Raw genomic sequence first — 22,566 nt, 5'->3', positions numbered from 1 at the left:
TATTAATAAATGCTCGTTTAATTTTATGTGTTCTTATTAAAATTTTTGTAGTTATTTGATTTTTTTTAGCATAACTTTTAAAGATTAAATAAGATATTTTGTCTCTACAATTAAAAGCTAAAAATTTGAGTTTCTGAAAGTAGAGATTCAAAATTTTTTTCTTAAATATTAAAATATCTAAAATATATTTTACTTTTATAACTTTATTTAATTCTTTTTATAATGTAATTTTAAAAAATATGTTTATTTAAATAAAATTATAATTTTTAATAAAAACTCTTATTGGCAACCAAATAAATAAAATTTGTTTGATAAAAACTCTATTGGGGAAACTTTACTCAAATAATCAATGTTTGAAAAACTACATCAAATGAAGCCTTATTAAAATGTGGGTTCTAAATAAACAATCCTAAACATTTATAACCTTTGTTGTTGATTATAATGAATATATGAATGACATTTATAATTTGAATTAGGATTGAGGATTGTGTTAAGTTTTTGTTGAAACTTATCAATGATTAATATTTATTTTTTATTGTTTTTGCTTAATAATCATTAATTCAGTGTTTCATAAAAAACTCATTTCAATACTGAATTCTTATCAATTATATTTTTCGTTGAATTATTTCTTAAATCAATTATTTATTCAGGTTCTTGTGCCATGTTAGCCCATCAAACTCTCGTGTCGTATTCGGGGCTCATGCACTAATTAATTTAGTTAAGAAATTAGAATTGGCACCATTATTTCTTTCACTTATTTTGACTGATATTTATATCTTGAAATTTGTCATGCCTATAAGTTGTTAAAAAAATTATGTTTTTGATGTATTTTAAAAAAAATTAAGAACTAAATTATGTCATGGATATTAATATTTGATGTATTGTTTTAAAAAATTATTAATTAAATACACATGCACACTCTATAAAACTCGAATCTAAAGACTCAGGTCTTGAAAAGGATACCACCATAACCAGCAGAGTTAGGCTTTAGTCCAAAAAGTTATGTTATGTTTACCTCCAAATTATTGAAAGAAAATCTTTCTCACAAGATTAGAGACTATATTGAGACTTAAAAAATTCAAAATCCCCCTATTGTCTATTTTGAGACGCTATACAAATTGTAAGCAAGAAACAACATTAGTGATGAGATAGAATTATCCACAAGGAATAGGCATGTTAAAAAAATAATAAACAATATTTAAAATTTTTGTACTTATACGTAAATTTTAGGGATCTAAATGTAAATTTTGTTTTTAAAATTTATAATAACTACAAACGTAGGCTTTTTCATGCATAAATATCTTTTAACTTCTTATTGAAAAATGTGTTTGCACTCGTTCGTACATATAATTCATTGTTTTGCACATTTTAATGTATACAATAATTTGTTTTACATTTTCATTGTCGATACACTCCATTATGTACTCTAAATCAATTTTATAAACAATCAAAGAGCTCATGGAATCACATTGAGGTTTGTTGCTCAAAACAAGGGTGGCAAACCAAATTCAACCTAATCCAATTTAGACGAGTTGAATGAATTATTACGGCTTGATTGGATCAATTTTTTCAAATTTGTTAATAATTGGATTGGATTGGATTAGTAAACATATAAATAATAATAATAATAATAACAACAACAACAATAATATGTTCATCCTTAATTGCTAAACCCTAAATGGCTAAACTGCTAACCTAATTTTTAACCTCTTTTTATTATTTTATAAAAGAGATTATTTAAACGTGGCACTTTAGACTCCAATATCAAAATTAAAATCACACTCTTAATTCTCAACAAAAATATGGTATTTCATTCATTCATTCTTGGATATTGTATTTCTAACTTATAATATTTATTTAATATGCATGTTTTGGATATGGGACATTAGAACTAACTATTAGAAATTCTTTTTATTTTCAAGTAACATATAGTTTTTATGCCTTTTTTATTTATTTAATTTTTAATTTTGATTTTTAACCAGATCAACGCAACCTAATAACTTACTAATCGCATTGGTTTGGGTAAAACATGTTTATTTAGTGAGTAGACCTTTTAACACTATTAAAAATACTTATGAAACCCCATTTATTTGCATTTATAATTTTATCCCGAATGAGATTAATGAGTGAAATTAAAACAAAATATCATTTCAAACCATTTACCTTTAACGCCTACAAAAAATCAAGAACACTTCTTCTTCTTCTCCATTTTTCCTTTTTTCAAGAGACCGGAAGTCTTCTAAAATACACTTTCAATCTCTAATCAATATCAAAACTAACTAAAAATTAAATAATTGTCATTAAAAATACAAAATAATTGAATAAAATGATAGTTAGAAGTATGAAAAATTGTGAATCAGTAGAGAGAGAAAAGTACAGAGAAATATGTTGAGAAATAAAAGAATCATCTTTTGATTTCTTTTATTGGTTCTTTTTTGGAATTAAAATAAGTATTTTGAACCCACTGAATTTCTCTCTCCATCTTTGTTTTTAATTAAGAATTTTATTATTTGAATAATTTTTGAAAAAATATTTAATTAACTTTTTCTTCTCTGTATCTTCTCAATTTCACAATTTTCCTTCAATTCATTCAAATATATTTTTTTACCTACAAAAAATTAATATAACTAACTAAAATGAACAAAACCCATCATTTAAAAATGAACATTGATATATTTTTATCAGTTATAAAAATTAACAAATATCAAGAAATTAATTTTCACCAAACACAAAATTTTATGGATATCAAAAAAAATTCTTACATATAGAAAACATGAAATAGAGATCATAATATGCTAAGAAAAGACAAAAATAAATTCAAAAATAGTGAAATTAAATGTTTAGTTTATAAAATGTTAGAGTAGAGAGAGAATATTCAATTGTAAGATAGAAAGAAAAAGAGATTTATGAAGGGTAATTTTTAAAATTCTGAAATTTTAAATATTATGAATGATTTTTTTTTAATAGGTGCAGGGAAGAATTGAGTGGGTTCATAAATAATTGGTTTAATGTCAAATTATTGGTTTATTAATAAAATTTATAAAAAAATACGACTTCAAAAAGATCAAAGATGAAAAAAATGAAAAGCTTATCCTTAATAACAATTTTATTAAATACTCGAGGCGTAGATGCTAGTATCCAAAAACATGACAAATTTTAGACAAAATCCGAAATATCAAATATGTCCCCACAGAAACAAAACGAGAGGACGAGGCAAAAGAGATGGAGCTAACGGCTTTGACAAGCCACACGATTCTCCTTTTTGTCATTACTTAAATAACTTGATATTTTATCCATACGAGCCTCTCAAAACATTCCGAATGCCCATTCCCAGCTTTGTATTAGTGATTTGTCAAGTAAGCACTCCTCTGAAATGCTATATATGTTTAGCTCATTTTTTTTTTGATAATTTTGCAGTTACTAACGGCTGAATTTCAAGATACACAGTTCAAGATTTGATCTCTTTGTCATGAAATCAAATGGGGTTGTGTAATTTAGTTTATTTATCTTAAATTTTGGATGTCTCTTGCATCAGAGATTGAATTTCAAATGGTTTTTGGGTTTAATTTAGCCCATTTTCACACAAATTTTGCTAAGACTATATCTTTTATTGCATGCTGATTTTATGTTGGTGAACTCAATTGGGGAATAGATACTATTATGATGCATTCATATGTCCTTAGTTATTTTTGTCTAAGCTTAAACAAAGGTGTCTTTTTTTTGTTTTCCTGGGAATATTTGTTTGTTGTTTTTCGAAATGCATCAAGTTTATCATAATTTTTCTAATTCATTGAAGTAGGTCTGTGTAGCTTATCTATATTCCTATACTAATTTTCTGAAGAGGTGTTTTTGTTGCGTCTTATTTTATTTGATGTTTTAGTTTGATCACAATCTTTCAAAATTGTACTGGCACTAAAGCTTCAGTTTCAAGAACCCACTTGAGGGGATAAAAGTTTGAGTTTCTTGTTGTGATTTGGGATGGACGGTGTTGAATTTGGCGTATTATTATCTCAATAAGTTGTATAAAATTCAAGTCGGTACAATTCATTATTTACCAAGTCCATCACAATTTGGCAGAGAAGGTAGAATCTTAATAAATGCACACATAAAAAAAATAAAATTGTACAATCAGAATTGAAATGACAAATTATAATTATCTTCTTTTGATCCTAATTGGAAGATTTGCCTTCTGACATTTTAAATTTTGATTAGATTTCTTGTAACTATCTTTGCTGTGGAATTTAAACAGATATGAGAATTTGCTGAGTTTCTTGAACGTGTGTTAAAATGACAATTCTGCCAGTTTGTTCAGCCACATCAAGCTGTTCCCATTCATTGGTGAGATATGAGATGACACTTCCTATGTTGGTTATTTTCTTTTTGAGTTGCTTCCAGGCTCTTGCATTAATAAAATTAGGCAATGAACGAACAAATTATGATGGTTTCATACTAACCTAATTTGTTTGAGATCACTAGATGATTGTCTTTAGTTAAAATTTTTTGCTTATCTCAATGTTAGAGAAAAAAAAGAGAATTTCATTAAGTGAACTCGGGTATCTTTCGTTTCATGTGATAAGTATTGATAATTCTTCAGTTGGACTCATAATTATGACATGGTTCTTTCTGCAAAATGTTTCATGTATATTCAAGAAATTGTAATTTTTTCTTATCAGATAAAAAATTGTTGGTTACTTGCTGAGATATTGCTAATCTGGTATGCACCTTATTCCTCAGTCAGCATTGTTCTTTATTTTGCAAAAATCAATCCACATAGATGTTGTAGGTCATTGTTGCATGATTGATATATCATACTCCATGGACTAGGATTTTCTTAACCAAGAGTTCGGGTAAAATACACAAGTGGTTTAGAGGAGTCATAGAACCTGCAATTTGTGCACTTGAACTACCCTACATTACAAAGATGACATTTTCACTCAGTAAGGACTTTGAATCGAAATGTACAAAAAATGATGGGAATCTTGCAATACATGCCCTGAAATCTCTTACTTTTTTGTTGCCTTGGGAATCTTGCGTTTAAACATTGATTGCATTTGCATTTTTCAATTAGCAGCCATCATTCCATGGAGGTTTGCAATCCTTTTCCCCATTCAGGAAGGACTTTGAATTGAAGTGTAATGTGGAAGATGGTATTGATTTGGGCTTGAAAAATGGAACTCATCTCCAGAGAGTTTGCTTTAAAACACAAGCTACAAAGTCCTTGTACTCTAGTTTTGTTGAAAACAGTAAATCAGTCTCCATAGATTTCATTAATTCCTGTACAAATGAATTAGACGACATTAGTTGCAAACCATCTAATGCATGGAGTTATTCTGTTGAAGCGGCAAATGAGATGAACCCTATGGGAAGTGGGGAGCTGAAATATATAGAAGATTCTAGTGTACCTGCTGTGGAAGAAGGACTTGTGGATTTTGCAGACCGAATGACTGAAAATGCAGACAAGTTGATGGCACCTGTGGAACCCAAAACCACATTAGCTATTGAATTAACACCTGAGAATCCCACCACAACATTTGATTCTCTGGATATGGATAACAGTTCAATATCCAATATCAAAAGCAGTTTTGATGATTTTTTAGCTGGCGTAAATGAGTCCTTCAGTTCTTCCATGATTAAAGGAGAAAATGCTGTGAAAAGCTCACTTGACACAATTACTTCATCACTAACATTTATAAAGAAAAGTACTTCAGAAGCAGTTGATAATGTTGTTAGTAGGGTGTTTTCTTCTATTGATCAAACAGGAGGATCTGCCGGCAGCAAGTTGACAAATTTTTCAACTGACTTGAAGGAAGCCTCAAGTAAAGCAACTGTTGCTGCTGTTGATGTCTTGAGGAATACAATTGTTGCATTGGAAGAATCTATGACAAATGGGGCTTCTTTTGTTGTTTACTATTATGGCACCACTAAGGAATCACTTCCTCCAGAGATAAGGGATGCTCTTAATTTATATGAAGACAGAGCAGTAAAACTCTGGAGGCCTGTTGGGTCAGCTTTACAACAGGTACTGTTAGAATTTGGATACAAATCAGTTTCATTGCTTCATGATATCTGATGATTTAGTAAGATTCTATAGTGAGATTATTTTCATTGAAAGCATAATTCGGAAATCTCCATTATGATACACCAAAATATTTGTTTCCTTGGTTCTTGGTCAGACATTTTCTTTGTTGTTGCATCACTTCCATTAAGATTTTCTAACAGTAACTGATTGTAAACACGTTGAGCTTGCATTGCCTGTGAGCACTAAATTTCAGTACTGTGTAAGCAGGTTTCTGTTGCCATTGAGGGGTTGGAAAGAAGCCTTGGCTTTGATCCAAATGATCCTATTGTTCCATTTGTTGTTTTCTTGGGTACATCAGCTACTTTGTGGTATGAATATCCTTTTGTTCTGAAGAATGAATTTTGTTACCATTCATGTTAGAAAACAAATTAGCGAATTACTTATCGCATGGGAAACGTAATGTTCTATCAGATTTGTGCAGGATCTTTTATTGGTGGTGGACATATGGTGGTTACTCTGGAGATTTATCTTCTAAGTCGACTTTGGAACTTTTGAGAGGGAAGGAGAATGCTGTACTGATTGATGTCCGGCATGAGGCAAGAGATTGTAAATCTTTCTGGCCATTTATTTGGTTAAATCAGACATGTTAAGTTCTGGTGCTCCCATAAGAAGGCTAAAACAATTATCCTACTGCTTTCATTCCAGTTTTACTTAGAACCTCTACTGTTTTTAAAGTTGTTTTTGGGTTATTAAAAGAAAGGGGTTCTCTTTTGGGTTCAAATGTATGATTGATTAGTGATAATGTTTTCACTCCAAAGTTAAACCTACATTTTTGTTTCCTGCTCAATTTTATCAAATTTTGCTTGATGTTGGGAATTGAATCTTCTGAAGGATCTAAGAGAAAGAGATGGAATTCCTGATCTTCGACGAGGAGCACGATTTCGCTACGCAAGTGTATATTTGCCTGAGGTTGGTTTAAGCATGTATATAGTGTAATTTCTTTTGTGAATTTATTATAGGGAAGGCAATCAAAATGCCCATTGCCTCTATTTGATGGAAATTGCTAAGTAATGTTTTGGAGAAAGAAAAAGAGGGTGGTGTATATGTGGAGCTTACGGTTTCATTCTAATTTTCGTTGTTTATATTTAGGTTGGTGGATCAGTAAAGAAATTGTTAAGAGGTGGCAGAGAGCTTGATGACACCTTAACAGCTGCCGTTATTCGTAATTTGAAAATTGTTCAGGTATGGTAGCTTTAAACTCTTAGAATGCTTATTTCTGTATAGCTCCCAATTTTTCAAATAGAAAGCTTTCTATTCTCAAAAAATAAAAATCAACTTTCTGCAAAAATGCTAAACAACTTTTTACTTGACTCTCCAAATTCTGTTCTTGTGTGCTAATGGCTACTAAGAAGAAGTCATGAAGCTTTACCCTGTCTCCCTGTCTTGCTTAACACATGATTTGTATACCTTACCACTCTTTACATTTTTAACAACCCATAGGAGCATATGACTTGCAAATGGTAAATATATTACATCATTCAATAAAATTGTGTAGCATAAATGATGCACAAACCAAAATGGTCGGTTTCGTAGTTTGGTCATACCCATTGAGCATCCAATTTCAAGTTGTTCAATAAAGCTGTACTATTGAGATTGTACTAAGAGAACAAACATTTAATTGTCTGTAGGAATGCAGTTTATGGATTAGATAGCTACAATTAGAGCTGGAATGTGATGTTTGGTGTGTATCACAGATGGTAGCGATCCCTTTGATTCAGTGATTTGATGAAAAGTAAAGATACAATATATATTTTGTAGTGTAAGTAATGTGGTCCTGTCTTATTTATGTATATATGCTTGTGCTGCCTTCGAGTTTTTCTAGAATTTATGATGGGCTGTTCTTATTTGCAATAATATCCCCTATATCATGCACTTTTTGTTGTTTCTTAATGGTATGTGGAAATGATGTCTCAGAATATACTTTTTGTACTATCTGTAGGACAGGTCCAAGGTCATAGTTATGGATGCTGATGGTACTCGTTCGAAAGGCATTGCAAGATCTCTGAGAAAACTTGGGGTTATGGTAAGTATCACTAGGACTCTCCAATGCTTCTTTGCAATACTTGATTATGAAATTAAGATGGAATCAAAATTGGAAGAAGAAAGTATATATATCTGACCCAAAATTCAAATCCCATTGTTCACTGTATAATTTATCTCATGTGTTGGGGAACCGGAAGGCAGCATTAGCTAAAAATATATTGCCAGAATCATCATAGATAGATCTAAAAATCATCTACTAATTGTTGTGTTGTTTCACATGATAGAGACCATTCCTGGTCCAAGGTGGCTTTCAGTCTTGGGTGAAAGAGGGTCTACGGATAAAGGAGCTAAAATCTGAGACTGCATTAACCATACTCAACGAGGTATTCACAACAGGGTTACTGTTATTCTCTGAACTTCTAAACTTTCAGTAGTATAAGATTTTATTCTGGCTGAACTTGTTTCTTTGTCTTCTCTTTCCGAAAAATAGATCAAACTTTTTAGCTGCCTATTAATGCATAGTTGGATCGTTTCAGGATGCTGAGGCAATCTTAGAAGATATCAATCCTTCTCCGGTGCAATTTCTTGGGTTTGGTGTGGTAAGGTTACTTTCGTGTGGATATTCAATTGCATACGTGATTTCTTCACAGTAATTGTTTATCATGCTGAATCCATTTTGTACACCTCTAAAGCTATCTTTGTTTGACTTGTCATAACTGGAGGCATGGATTAAAAGCAATTCTTCTAGTTCTATCTAAGCTAAGAGCTGCATAGAATTGCATTGAGAAGTGTTGGAACCCATTATGACGAAGAGAGTTCGGCCACATAGATAAATTTCATCATCTATCTGTACATTTTATCTGCAGTTTAAGAAAATATATTAAAACATTCCTTAATTGGTCTTTGCTTCTTAACTATTTCCTGAATATCTACTACATTAATTTTTTTTCAGTCTCTAAATACTGGTTAATGGTTCAGATGCAGTCTCAAGTACATAATATGAATGTTAAGGCTTTTCATGTGATCTAAGGTGCATCTTTCGCTAATAACTGCTTTTATTTATGGCCAGGGCTGTTTTGCAGTATTATATGTGCTATTAGGTGCGTATATTTCTTTGTTCAGATATGTCAATTTTATTCATAATTGGAATGCAATATGATTCATTGGGATATGTCCTTAGTGAACTTTGGTTTGTACAAATTTACTAGTTCGGTATACATTGTTGAACTGCTTTTGAAGTTCAGGTCATAAAAAATGTAACATATGACCCTTTGCAATTTGACTTTTTTATCATTAGAGCTTGTGCTTGTTGAACAATGAAAAGCTTATACTCAATGGGATTGATTTCTGGTGAAAAGAAACATGGATGTTGACATGCATCTGCTGGCAACTAACTCCGGAAACATTTCCCTCCAATTCTTTAAGGAAATTATGGATGCTTGTTGAAGGAGCCTGCATGCAGGAGCCTAGTTAAGAGTAGACTCATAACTAAGGCACTAATGCCTGTATGCTTCTACCTTGAATAGTTGGCTAAGACAATCTGGCTGTGTATTTGTTGGGTAGGTGATACATAGAGGTTGGAGGTTATACATGTAGACTAACTTTTGGGATGGAGGGTTGGATGGGATAAATTATTGTTTAGGTGGTATCCTAGTGTATTTTCATTTTCATTCTCTTTTGTGGGTGTCAGTCTATTCCCTTTTGGTTGGATGGCCTGCTATTTAGTGGCAAAAGACAAAACGCCCTTAGTATCTGTTTAGTATTAAGGTGCTGTGGTTTAAAATCCATGGCTTTTGTAATTAAAAAAAAGAAAAAGAAAAAGCTGTAGTTATGAAATAAAAGTTGATAGTGTGTGGTAAATATGAATTTTAATAATAATTTTTGATAAAAAATAATGAAGATATTATAGGTTTTCATTGTATAAGTGTATGCTAAAAATCAACTTAGCTGTCAAATTATAGCAACTGGTGTTTACCAAACACTTTTAGTGCGTACATCAAAAGCTATAGCTGCTAACTACAATACCAAACAGGGTTTAAATTGGGCTCTTTTTATATCTAGTGACTATTACCAGAACGAAAACAAAGGTAAACTTTTTCTAGGATTACTCACCGAAACTACTGAATTGTGGATTGTTTTGGTAGCATCTATCAAATGGAAAGGTTAAGGTTCTGAAATTCAAGTGCAAACTGGTCTTGGCCCATGATAGATAGCATTCTATGATGTCTATGATTGAGGGCACATGCTACGACACAGACGCCTGAGGTGAAAGACAAAGGTTAGGGGTGGGCAGGGAAGAGGAGTGGGTGTTCGTTTTAGGATTTACTGTGCCTTAGAAGGCCCAGTTTAATTCCAATGTTGGATAGTTACATCTTGAGACTTTGTTGGGAGCAACCTGTAACATTGTTCTGCTGTGGCCTGACATTAGCTTTGGATTGTCTTGGCATGTAATCATAGCATATCTGTTTCATGGGATGTTTATTGAGATCTTGTTTTAGATTAATGGCCTCTGTATAGACAACTGTCCTTTAAATCTATTTCCTTTTTCTATAAAAATATAATGTCCCATGCTTTGTGCTAACTGCATGTAAATAACTGGACTCAGAGTGGGAGAAGACGTTACAATTTATTGCTGTTATTGGCCTTGGTCAGGTACTCATATTCTTCTCTAGTTTAAGTGCTCCTGTAAAGTTGTTTCATTTACTATATTGAATTTTAATACTGGTATAGATTAAGTAAATGATGAAATGATGAGTGTGTGCGTACATGCTCCTTTTCCTTTGCAATTCAGTTTCAAATATACAATCCGGTCCTAGAGGTTAACTGGTTGGGATTTTGTGGTAAAAGATTGAGAATGATATGATGATTTTCAGTTGTCTGATTTTGCTAGTTGCTTCTGACAAGAAGATGGCTTTTTTGGTCTATTCTTTGGTCCTTTTTCTATTTAAAAAAAAATTATTAATGCCTCTGGATTTTTTGCAATAAATGTTATGACATCATGATGTTACATTGATTTTGGAACAGAGAGTTTATATAATATAGTCCATCTACTGGCCGTCATGCACTGGTGCAGATTTCTTTATTAAATGAAACTGAAAATTTCTTATATGTTTTATGTATTTGGGTATTGCAAATTATACTGATTCTGTGGCTGGGTTGCTGTAATTCTACCAGACTATTTATCGGCGGGTGGCTTCATACAATGATGCTGAAGATTTTAAGCAAGATGTGAGGTAAAGTCTTCTTAAGGTTATATGAAATCTAGAAAACAGAGTCATCATTAAATATTTTATTCCAATTTTGATCTGCACATTAAATATATATATTGAAAATAATTAGGTTTTGGAAAAATAAAGGTTCAAATGATTATAAACTCCTAACATGGATCACTTGTTCTTCTCAAACTACCACAACGTGATTAGTTTATTCTTTATAAATTGTCTTGTGGTTTCCTATCATCCAGATGCTATAATAATGTTTTAATCAAACGCCAAATCTTAGTGAATATAGATGTTCATTGTGTATAATGTTATGAAGGGTGTAGTGTGTAGATTGAATGCTTGTTAGACATGAACACCCAGAGTTAGCATTTTAATTGCACTGCCAGCTGAAAATAATAAGGTGATTTAAAACCACTGGGTGTTGCACCGAATATACATATGGACACCAATTTCTAAAACCAATATTGGGCATCATGATAGGCATTTCATAGGAATGTTTGATATGTCAAATTGGACTGGATTAGATTGGACTAGATTAGATTGGATTGAATTAGATAGGATTATGTATAGTATTGTCTTGTTTTGTGTTTCGTATAGTTTGGGATAAGATTGAATTATAATTATAATTTTTTATTCAAATATAAAAAAAGTAGTTATTATATATTAATTTAACCATTAATTTAGTAAAATAGTTCATATGAAAAAAGATTAAATATCTAAATAATATAAATTTTAAACTATTAAAAATATATAGCATTTTACTATTGACTAAAATATAATCTTAAAATTATGAATTTTATTTAAAATAAATTTTTTATTTTATAATAGATATAATTTATAAAAGAATTTTTTATTTTTTAATTAGGATTTTTATTATAAAATTAATTTGTCTCATTATTATAATTAAATAATTTATGCTTTAGTATAAAATAATGTAACAAATATATATCTATAATTTTATTTAACAAAAATACTTGTCTTAACTTATCACATGAAGGCCATGGGATAAGTTTTGGCTCCAATTGGGGATTGAATGATGGGTTACAATTAACTCTCTCTGATTATCCTATCCTAACATTCACTAAACATGGAATTTGACAATAAATAGTTCAATTTAATACTATTTGGTTGCATTATTAAAACTTGAGATGGATTATTTTTTTATCCAGTCCTATGTTTGGTGCATGTGAGAATAGAATGAAATGAGATAATTAATTGTGATCCTGAAACCCACCATTTAGTTTCAACCAAAACTTATCCCATGGGCATGGGAGATGTTAGGATAAATATTTTCGTTAATTCAATTGTACATTATTTAGTTATTACATTAATTTTTAATTATAAAATAAATTTTTTGATTCTTAAAGAATAAGAGAAATTTTAAATATTATTGTATAATAGAATATTAACAAAAATAAAATTTCTTTTTATAAATAAAATTCATAATTTTGATATTATATGTTAGTTAATAATATTATAAAATATATTTTTAATTGTATAATCGACTATATATATGTGTGTGCTTGTTGTATTATTGACCAATGAACAAAAGAGCTTATTTAAGCTATTATAATGTATTTGATTGAAGTACTTTTCTCCATTTTGAAGTTTTCTTTTATTTATTTTATTATTTCTTTCCCTTCGTCCAAGTTTTATTCCTTGGGTTTTAGTGGAATAACCAGGATTTATCCCTCTGGGTTTTATTAGCAAGGTTTTAACGAGGTAATACTGAGCACCTCCAATAATGTAATAGAAGTGGCGTGTCTAAGGGGTAATGTTGTACATTGATAATTACGACCCGACCTCTTTTGACGTTATAAACATATAGGTCCTTGACAGTCAAGATATGAAAATTGATATTTTAATATACACACACATATGAGGGTTAGGATTGGAAAATACTGTTTAAAGTCAGGTTTCTCCTCCTCTGCCTCCTCTTCTATTCTCTCTCTTCATTACCTTAGCCCTTATGTGTGTGTGTGTGTTAAAACATCAAGGAATTTAAATGATTTTTTTTTATCGTGACTTTTCTGTTTATAATATCAAAGTGGTAGGGCCATAATTATGAATTTATAACACTCCCCCTTTGATTTATCCAACACAGAAGGACTAGGGTTGATGTGGTTTTCCATCCCTTGCCTCCTCATCTCTTCTTTCTCTCTTCATTCTCTTTTATGTTTTCATCAGCTATTTTATTTACTAATTGGAGGAGGAGCAAGAGGGACGGTTTGTTGGGCGATTGCGTGTGGGTTGCTTTTGAGTCTTAAATGAAAGTTCACTAATATTTCGATGTGGATATGGTGAAAGTTTACCAGATTTACAACATTTATAAATTAAATCAAGTATCTCTTTCATGTTTTAAATATCCCAAGTATGTCTTCATTGTTTTCCCTAGGTGGAATGGATCATTTTAGATAAAATTTTAGTTAGAAGAGATATTATAATTCTAATCAGAGGAAAAGTCTACAAATGATATCTATATATAAAAAAACATGTTATTGTGGTGATAACGTTTTGTAAATCTGTACAAAAATTAGAATCATTGATAAGCTGAAATTCAAGTCGGAGTGTTGTAACTATGGTGAGCTTTCACCATGTCCCACGTTGAGATGTTGGTGAACTATCATTAAAGATGATGGTTACCTTTGTTTTATGCAACTAAATGGTGAAGTTCAAGGCAAAGTGTTGTAAATATGGTGAACTTTCAGCATATTCCACATCGAAAATGTTAATGAACTTTCATCGAAGATTTAAAGGCATTTAATGTTTAATAATTTGAAAATTTTTATAATATTATAAATAGAAATATATTTTGATATTTCATTAGTTTTCATTTAACTAATTTAATTAAATTCATGGTTGAATAAATATACAATAATTATTTTTTATTTTTTATTATTTTAATAAAATAATTGAATTTATAATACAAACCTATACTATGCTACACTGAACATATGACAACACATCACTAAATTTAATCTATTCCAATTTAATCTAGTGCAATCATATCATGTCCTATTTTAATCCTTACCGACATACCAAATGCGCCCTGGTGTATTATCTGATAATAGTACATTCAAAATTGAAATTTAAATTGACATGAAGCTTGGTTGTATAGTGTAGTTGATAAGAACAGGATTTTTTAAGTTTCCAATCTGTTAACTGATGAATTAGCTGTGGTTTCTGTGTTATGTTCTCTGAAGGCTGTTGCTAGCTCCTGTTAGAATTGGTGCTCGGGCATTTTCATGGGCTGCTGGGAAATTAGAAACAAATCGACCTGGTCTACCGACATCACCCTCATCTGTAGATGTCCAAAACCGGGTGTTGCAGGCTGCTGCCAAGCATGAATCTCAACCAGCTGATACTGAAGGAATCCAAGATCCATCCTCTGAATCAGTGGCTTCAATGAATGAGAATGTCGATCTCTCTGAAGCGTAGAGGTTAAAGATTTTTCTTGTGCAGTATGATGCCTCAATTTTAGCCTCTCATTATTCTTGCTGTTAATTGCATGGCAGATTCCGAGAAACTTTTTCTGATACTGACCTTTATGTAAACCTGGAGAACCATTTTTGTGCATTCCACCAGACAAATAAAGCTTAGTTCTTCTATTTCATCTGATTAAATGAAGAGACTTATGTACATATCCATATCAGTTACTGCATTAAATTTTTTGTGAGCCTTCTGTAGTTGCAACCACATTGGTGCTTTTCCAGAAAGAAGTAGCTTAGTTCATTTATATTCAACAATGTAACAAACAGTTAATCTACTCACAATCACCAATGTAAAAGCTACAATACATTTCTGGAACTCAGCACATTTTGCAAAATGGAGACATTGCTTTGATGACACTACTTTCTAACTCATCTATACTGTAAAACATAATCTGAGTAGGAAAAGAAGAGTAAGATATATCCTTCACATGCAGAAGCCAGGCAACAATGACAATCTGCCGCATTGACCCCCCTATCTGTAAATCCAAAATGAGCTGTCTTTTAATACTCTTGAGATTTTTTTCCGGTGTTAGGTAATCTAAACTGTGATGGTGAATTCTCTAAGTGACAGTTGATGTATATTTACATATTACTTCCATGTAAAATGTTTGAGCTTACTCTGATCATTCAAGAGGATTTTCTCCTTTCTCCAAGAATCTCTTTGGCTGTGTGGAAATAAAAATGGTTCATTCCTTCTCCGCAATTACCACAAATACATCCTGTAGTGACCACCTCCGTTTCTCACTTTTCAAAGGTGGATTTATGACAGCTCGCTCAGCATTAGCTGAACGGTAGCCAATAACTATCTCTCTTCTTTGTCGGGCTCGTAATATTACTTCAAGGAAACTCAACTCCTCACCTTTACGAAGGTAAAGATCAGCTTGTCTTATGTGCAATTCATTTCCCTGTTAGAACAAAAAAGATTCATTAACTAGGCTAAAAAAGACAAGCAAGATCTTATCTTTCCAAATGACCAATCATAAGTAAGCTGTTAGACACAGTTGGGTACGAATTGAGGGGTGTCAATTCAAGTACCTCTTCGGCAAATAGCTCTTCTAATACATCATTTATCTGTCGATCCTCTGCAACCATAGCCAAAGCCATGCTGACAAGCTCATTTGACAGAACATAATCACTAATCTTTGACATGGATAAGAGATTTTTAGTCCTTGGATCTAGAATTTCACTGATTATCACTGATTTATCAGAAGCTTGCTGCATCTCCCCAATCCAAGAGCCTTGCGAGAAGCTTCCTCTGTGGACTTGGGAAACCCTTGCTTCTCTGTATGGGAGACGCTTTGCCTGCAATCATGAGTAGAAAGACCGGAAAAACGCAACTCAATCTCCAAAACATCATGTGGTATATGATCCAACATTTTCACAAAGGAACCTAACTCTATGCAGCATGGGAACAAGTAGGAAGATAAACTGGGGTAAGTAGTCTTTGATCAGCAATAATCAGAGAATGAGAGAAATTTCTCTATATTGGTCTTCAGAATGAAACTACTACAAGAAGTACCTTGAAAGAGTAGATACATCACGAATATTTAACTTATTCTCATATTTCGAAGTACCTGAATATCACGAATCAGAAGCAGTGTGGCAAGGGATCTGGAATCAGCTTGAATGGCTGAATCTTCCACTGACTCATCAGCCAAGATTAAAATCTGTGAAACAAAATGGCTACATCAAAATATAATCAAACTAAGAAACAAAGGAAACATACCAAGAAAGGAAATGCAAATATCAGCTACAAACACCCTTAACAAGCCTACCAAGCCACACTGTGTTTCACTTCAAACTAGTTCCAACAATGATTGTCACCTGCCTGGTGTGCTTCATATTAAGTGCTGAAGTAAAAAAGGAAAAAAAAAAAAAGAGTTTTCGAAAATGAAATGCCCAACAGCCAGAGGTTCACTCATCTAGTGAGCACTTACATCAGGAACATATTTTTGGCAAAGCTCTGGCTTCCCATTATTTTATCCCTTTTACATTTGATCCATAATGATTATTAATTTCTCTGACTGAGAATTAATTTCTCTCACTCTAAAACATATGCTTCTGATAAATAAGCTGACTGTATATCTACTCACTGAATCAAAAGATTCCAAGGGAAGGCTTTCCAAGTGACGCCGTATAACTGCATTCCCTTCACGATTAACCAGAGATATATTCATTAACCTGCTGAGGTCTAGACCACCATCAATAAGCTTCTTTTCCCTGTCATTTTCTGGGACATCATTGAACATCCATAGCTCTGAACCAGGTGCTAGAAAGGCATCTAGAACCTAAAGAAACGTAAACGAGTAACACTATTAACACCATAAATATGAAATCAGTTATCTGTAATGCACCAAACTAGACAAAGAAAAAGAATGTTTCTGAATCCTAAATGATTTATTGTGTGAGAAGAAATTGAGCAATGGTGGGAAACAAATTCTGAACCACCACCACTTCGTGTATATTGAGGATCGATCGCTCTCATGAAGTTTTGGGAGCATGGTTTCAGATTCCTTGTATTGTAACATTACCATGATCATATCTTCCATATCCCGTCGCCACCCACAAAAAAGTATCTTTTCTGCAGACTTTGGCAGAATAAAGTCTTTAGGTAGATTACCCCTCCGTACCTGCAGCATTCAGGTGAAACAACAATGATTAGGGGCTTAAATAGATAAACTTACCACAATCATATCATCAATGTCCCTCCTCCATCCACAAAGTAGAATCTTCTGTGGCATTTTTGCTGGTCGAGCAATGTTTATGAAAGATGCTTGTTTGACCTGAATGATCAAAGTGATTATACTTATGTAAGTTTTAAAATTTAAGCCCGACTCAGTTTAACTCCACGCATGACATATCCCTAGCCTGAAAAAACTATGCCATCTTTCTTAACCAAGAATGTTTGTCATAACTGCAGTTCACTGTTTGCCTTTTTCTCCACTTATTTTTATTTTAGTTGTTTGGCAAAATATTTTAAAAGCATCAAATGATTTCTTTAATTGCAGCTTTCTGTCAAATGATCTGTCAAAACTCTTTTAAAAAAAAATTATAATTGAACAGATTGATGCAGCATAAGTTTCATTCTTCCAGCATGCAGTCGGGTCAACAGAGGAAATGTGTGACTAATGTAACAGACTTCACTTAATCAATGTGCGTCACGTGATAAGTTGTGAATCATATTGTGCAGTACTCATGTGGACATTAATAAAAGCAGATGACTTACAAACAACAAGAGGGAGCAGATGATACCATTTCTACCCCACAGAAAAAGAGGACAATGATATCTCAGGTCCTTGATTTCATTTGATATTATGCAATTCCTAAACTAGTGAAACAATAACAACCCTATAAGAAAATACAAACACCAACCCAATTCGTTTAGTGGTTGCTTCAACCAAGGCAAATATATAGTTTTATCCTTAGCGATGAAAGGCCTTATGAAATGCATACTAAATCAACTAAATTCGCATATTCCTAGCCTATTAACCTAATCATTCTCTTTCTTTAATGCATTTATTCATCTCTCTTAAGTTCTCTTTCATTCTTTTGAAGCATTCAAATGCAGCCTGATTTCAGTAAGCTGTAAGTCAAGTATCACATTATGCATGTTGAACATATTATGCAACAAACGGAATAGGCTAGCAAAATAAACCAAGAAATTTGTTTAAAATCCTTATTTCTAGAGGAAAATGAAAGCACCATAGGCAACTCTGCTGGAGCATAACTATCATCATCTTCTGCAATGACAAGAATTTCGTCGCCTTCTTGTAGAATGTATGAGTCATCGGGATTCATGATAATCTTACCACCACAGGATGCAACCTTGACTCCACAAGGTATAGCATCAGGAAAACTGATCAATGCATCCTCAAATGGCATGCCATCCAATGTTGGCCATCTTTTTATGTAGAACTCACAATTTTCAAACCCAAGAATATCTTCCCAGATCTGCCATGGCCAGTCCATAATTATCATAGATACAGTAAGAGAACATGACACTGGATGCTTATTTGCATAATAAGGCAATAAGCATTAAAATATAATGGCAGAAAACTCGTCCATGAAGATTAGCATCTACATTGAGATTAAGACAATGATGCCAAACTTAGTAAGTGGAATAAAAAACATCTGGAATTATAAAATGAACCTGTGCAAGTCCTGGCTGCCGAGCGCATTGAATCATCAAACGGCCAATAACATCATGAGCCACAACAGTTTGAACAAGATCTCCTCCAACAAGTTTAACTAGGACCTCATTGTCAAGATCACTTAGTTCCACTACAATGTGCCCTCTTAGCCCTTCTTTTACGCCTGTTAGACTTAAGACAGTCCTCAATGCACGAGCATCACTCTGTATTATACTATGAATAAGTTAATGTGATCAATCTTATGGGATATTTAAGGATAAAACGCATTAATGTCTTCACTCAAATAAACCTGATCAGCATTTCCATCTTCAGCAAGGACAATTATGGCATGGGCCTTGGAGACAGACACCTGAATATTTTCATGAGGTTAGCATAACAAATAAATTGCCATGGTTTTCAGCATCACATGATTGTCATCTACCACAGATTGGGTGGTTAGATGATAACGTAGAATATTGCTCAAATTAAATGAATGCAGATGCTAGCAACAAGTACTTTGAAGAGTATGCCACAAGATTCAGCAAGTTGGAACACAGAATTGTAAGGAAGTCCCGTGCAAAAAATTTTCGGCGTTTGTTCTTTTCATTCAAATTCATTTCTTTTCATGAAAAAGATTCTGGAAAAACATATTCTCAAGGAAAAAGGAGCAGTATCTTTTAATACCCATTAAGAAAAATCAAAGTAATGACATCAACAAGCCCTTCTTATTCTTTTCCGTTTTTGTTAAGCAACATTATAGGAAAACAGAACTTATTCACCAAATTGTGTGCAGATTCATGCTTCTGGCTTGTCTCATAACTTCACCTGTTTTCAAATAACTTGATTCAAATGAGATTTAAAATAATTTCAATTGACTATTTGATTTGGATCTAATACTCAAATGATCTGGTATCAGTTACTTACAGTTAAACCCTATTGCATTAGGTTGGCTACATGATTAGAAAAAATGAAGAAAGAATTATGTTACATGAGCTAACAAAGTATGGAGTCTTACCTTTTTAAGGTCGGCCAGAATCAGAGGGCTCCCACTTCTGCATATTACAGATGTCCCTTTGAAATCAAACTCCATTTTGGAAATGTCAAGTTCCATCTCCTCTTTATCTCGTTCAGCCATTACGACAACTATCCCTCCACCCAAGCTCTCATTGGCTATGGCAAGTTGATTTAGCAATGATCCCTGTTGAAGTGCAGACTAATTGATGAGGACAATGGGAAAGCTATCATGAGCACTGAAATAATTGGGGACTAAGTGGCACAATCCATCTTCATTTGTCCAATGCAGGAACATGTAAACTAGAATGTCTGATGCAAGATATCACAGTAAAGTCCAACTATACTAATAAAATGAAAACAAATAATTTAGATATAAAATGGGAGTCAACTGCAGGTATAGCTTGTATGGAAGCTAAACTAAGTAGAATCATAGGTTATGGTGTCTAAGAGAGAGGGGTAAGAAGTATGACACAAGGTGCTGTAATATTCAGGCCCCATAACTTGTTTTTTTTTTATTTTTGGGTGGGGGGTTGTGTATTAGGAAGAAAGAAAAAGCCGTATGTGGATATTCCAAGAAATTAGAACATTACCAATTTATCACTCCACCCAAGAATTAGGGTGTGGTTTTGCTCCACTACCTCACTTCTTCCTTTCCTCAGTGAGTCAAATTTCTCAGAAATTGAATCAGAAACGAGTCCAAGCATCATTGCAAATATAAGCATCCCTCCAAAGCTAATGGAAACTGAAACTAGCCTTGGACCAATGCCTTCAGAGTTAGCATGGTTGCCTGAATCAGCCACAAATGTCCAAGATAACCAAAGGCAATCGGCCAAGTTATCATCTGTCACACCAAAGAGTGCCAAGCCCCCAAGACAAATAAGTAGCAGAGTTGCAACCAACAGCGCCAATGGCTTAGCATAAGGATGGACTGAAAAAAAGACATCCACCCGGTATGCAAGCTGCTTGCTTAAAGAAACTTCCTCTGAAATATTATCCGGTGATCTTGATTTAGAGACATAGTCAATGTACTTCAAAATAACAACAGGTATGGATAGAAGTGTTAGTGAGACGATTAAAGCCAGGTTTTTTAAGTCTTCGCTGGAAAGTTGTTCACTGTCCTTGGATATGGAGCGAATGACATCTGTAGAATCCAACAAATTGCAAGCTCGTAACCTACCATTCAGCTTTGAGACCTGGTTCTACAAAGGCGAAACTAGTGTTTGTTCAGTGAAGATCACACATGAATACTTTTAATCAATGTGATTCAATTGTTAAAATATCAAAGCCTGAAAAATATCACATTATATAACCAGATAAACTGGGAGCAAGCTTATTTTCAATCTTATGACGCCATTTGGTTACCATTTAAAATAATTGTTTGCTGCTAATCATTCAAGACAAAGTTAACCTTTTAGATAGCAAAAAGCAAACAACAAATTTAGAGTTTCCACCAAGCAAAATTTTAAACAAAAAGTTAGTATGTTAAATATCAAGTTAACAGTACAAAATCATTTTAAAAAAAAAAAAAAACTGAATTTTACCTGTAACTCGTCGACTTGATTATGTAAAGAGAAATTCTTGTGTACCAATGAAGTGAAAAATGTTATCATAATCTGCAATTATTTCAAACAAAATTAATCAAAGAAATCATTTTTTTCATTAAAAAAAATTCAACATTTAATAGTTTTACAGATAGAAAGAGCAATCACCACCAAAGAAATGACCATATGCCACCGGAATTTGACCCGTTGACCATAAAAGCCGGCAATCATCTTACTTTCCGACGTTTTCTCCTCCGAAACGCCGACGTTTCGATTTGAGACGACGGCGTTTCTTTGCAATACGGTGCCATTTTCTTCACGTTTCGGAGACGTCTCGGCGCGGCGAGATAGGTATGATCTTCTTCTAAGCCCTGCATACTTGTATTCACTGAAAGAAGAGGAATTGGAGGACGAAACGGACTGAAACGCCGGCGTTTTGTGGGGTTTCGAATCGGGAGGAAGTGGCTGCGACAGTCTGGGGTTTGAGGAGAATCTGCGAGGGTATTTTGGGGTTTTTGACGTGTAGTTGTCAAAGGAGTGAGCGAAAGACTGTGATGGGAAGAGCCAGTCCCTGCTTGAGGAAGAAGGAGACGGCTCGGCGTCTAGGGACATGGATGTAATTGTTTGAAAACCTTCGGGGTTTATTTGGAAGATGCTCTAAAGCTTGGGGCGTTGAGGTGTAATTTTCTCAATTGAGTTTGTCATTTAAGGGCGCGCGATCATGGAGTATTGGAATGAGTCGAATGATTAGAATGTTGTCAATATTTTATTAAATAATTCAAGACTTAAAAGTGGGTGTATGTTAGTGAAAAATGAAGTAATAGTTTTGCATGGACTCCAAACAAAACTATACAATAAAGCCGTTCTAGCAAAGATAAATTTAAAAAATTCGTCAGTTAAATACAGAGTGTCCGTCAAATACTCTTCCTATGCACTAAATCATCTTTGCACTAAGCCACGTATCATCTGACAATTGGCTAAAATCTCAAGATCAATGATCAAGTGACACATGAATCGCCAAGCACAATAACTTATATGACGGCACACAACTGATTAGATTTGATTAAAATTATTACATAACTTTCGCTAAAATATATAATTGATAAC

The 22,566-nt window shown here is 33.0% G+C and overlaps 2 protein-coding genes across 7 annotated transcripts; one reads left to right on the top strand and one right to left on the bottom strand.

Moving 5' to 3' along the window:
- The first annotated feature begins 3,188 nt into the window (after positions 1–3,188).
- Positions 3,189–14,891, top strand: LOC102623612 (calcium sensing receptor, chloroplastic). 3 transcript variants are annotated; one of them, XM_052438538.1, is made up of 15 exons: positions 3,211–3,356; positions 4,250–4,338; positions 4,674–4,714; positions 5,072–6,019; positions 6,287–6,387; positions 6,501–6,615; positions 6,911–6,988; positions 7,169–7,261; positions 8,019–8,102; positions 8,347–8,445; positions 8,599–8,661; positions 9,132–9,162; positions 10,668–10,714; positions 11,237–11,295; positions 14,487–14,891. In XM_052438538.1, the coding sequence occupies exons 4-15, from the start codon at positions 5,351–5,353 to the stop codon at positions 14,719–14,721; spliced, it is 1,674 nt and encodes a 557-aa protein (XP_052294498.1). In that variant the 5' UTR covers positions 3,211–3,356; positions 4,250–4,338; positions 4,674–4,714; positions 5,072–5,350; the 3' UTR covers positions 14,722–14,891. The 3 variants fall into 3 exon arrangements, with proteins under 3 accessions (XP_006492772.2, XP_052294498.1, XP_052294497.1); XM_006492709.4 differs by lacking the exon at positions 4,674–4,714 and having other exon boundaries at positions 3,189–3,356; XM_052438537.1 differs by lacking the exons at positions 3,211–3,356; positions 4,674–4,714 and adding an exon at positions 3,395–4,082.
- A 97-nt stretch (positions 14,892–14,988) lies between these two features.
- On the bottom strand, positions 14,989–22,194 carry LOC102624100 (ion channel CASTOR-like). Of its 4 annotated transcripts, XR_372317.4 has the most exons (13): positions 21,628–22,193; positions 21,460–21,531; positions 20,509–21,117; positions 19,920–20,102; positions 19,215–19,274; positions 18,925–19,128; positions 18,477–18,725; positions 17,306–17,404; positions 16,868–17,062; positions 16,349–16,441; positions 15,810–16,076; positions 15,393–15,679; positions 14,989–15,250 (listed from the first exon to the last, which is right to left on the bottom strand). XR_372317.4 is itself a non-coding variant. In XM_006492712.4 (12 exons), the coding sequence occupies exons 1-12, from the start codon at positions 22,069–22,071 to the stop codon at positions 15,461–15,463; spliced, it is 2,694 nt and encodes an 897-aa protein (XP_006492775.2). In that variant the 5' UTR covers positions 22,072–22,194; the 3' UTR covers positions 14,989–15,460. The 4 variants fall into 4 exon arrangements, 3 of the variants coding, with proteins under 3 accessions (XP_006492775.2, XP_006492774.2, XP_024949012.2); XM_006492712.4 differs by lacking the exon at positions 17,306–17,404 and adding an exon at positions 17,459–17,557 and having other exon boundaries at positions 14,989–15,679; positions 21,628–22,194; XM_006492711.4 differs by having other exon boundaries at positions 14,989–15,679; positions 21,628–22,192.
- Between the last annotated feature and the right edge of the window lie 372 nt (positions 22,195–22,566).

The sequence above is a fragment of the Citrus sinensis genome, chromosome 3, assembly GCF_022201045.2.
Source record: "Citrus sinensis cultivar Valencia sweet orange chromosome 3, DVS_A1.0, whole genome shotgun sequence".
Classification (NCBI taxonomy): domain Eukaryota; kingdom Viridiplantae; phylum Streptophyta; class Magnoliopsida; order Sapindales; family Rutaceae; genus Citrus; species Citrus sinensis.
This window is presented reverse-complemented; position numbering and strand designations above follow the sequence as displayed.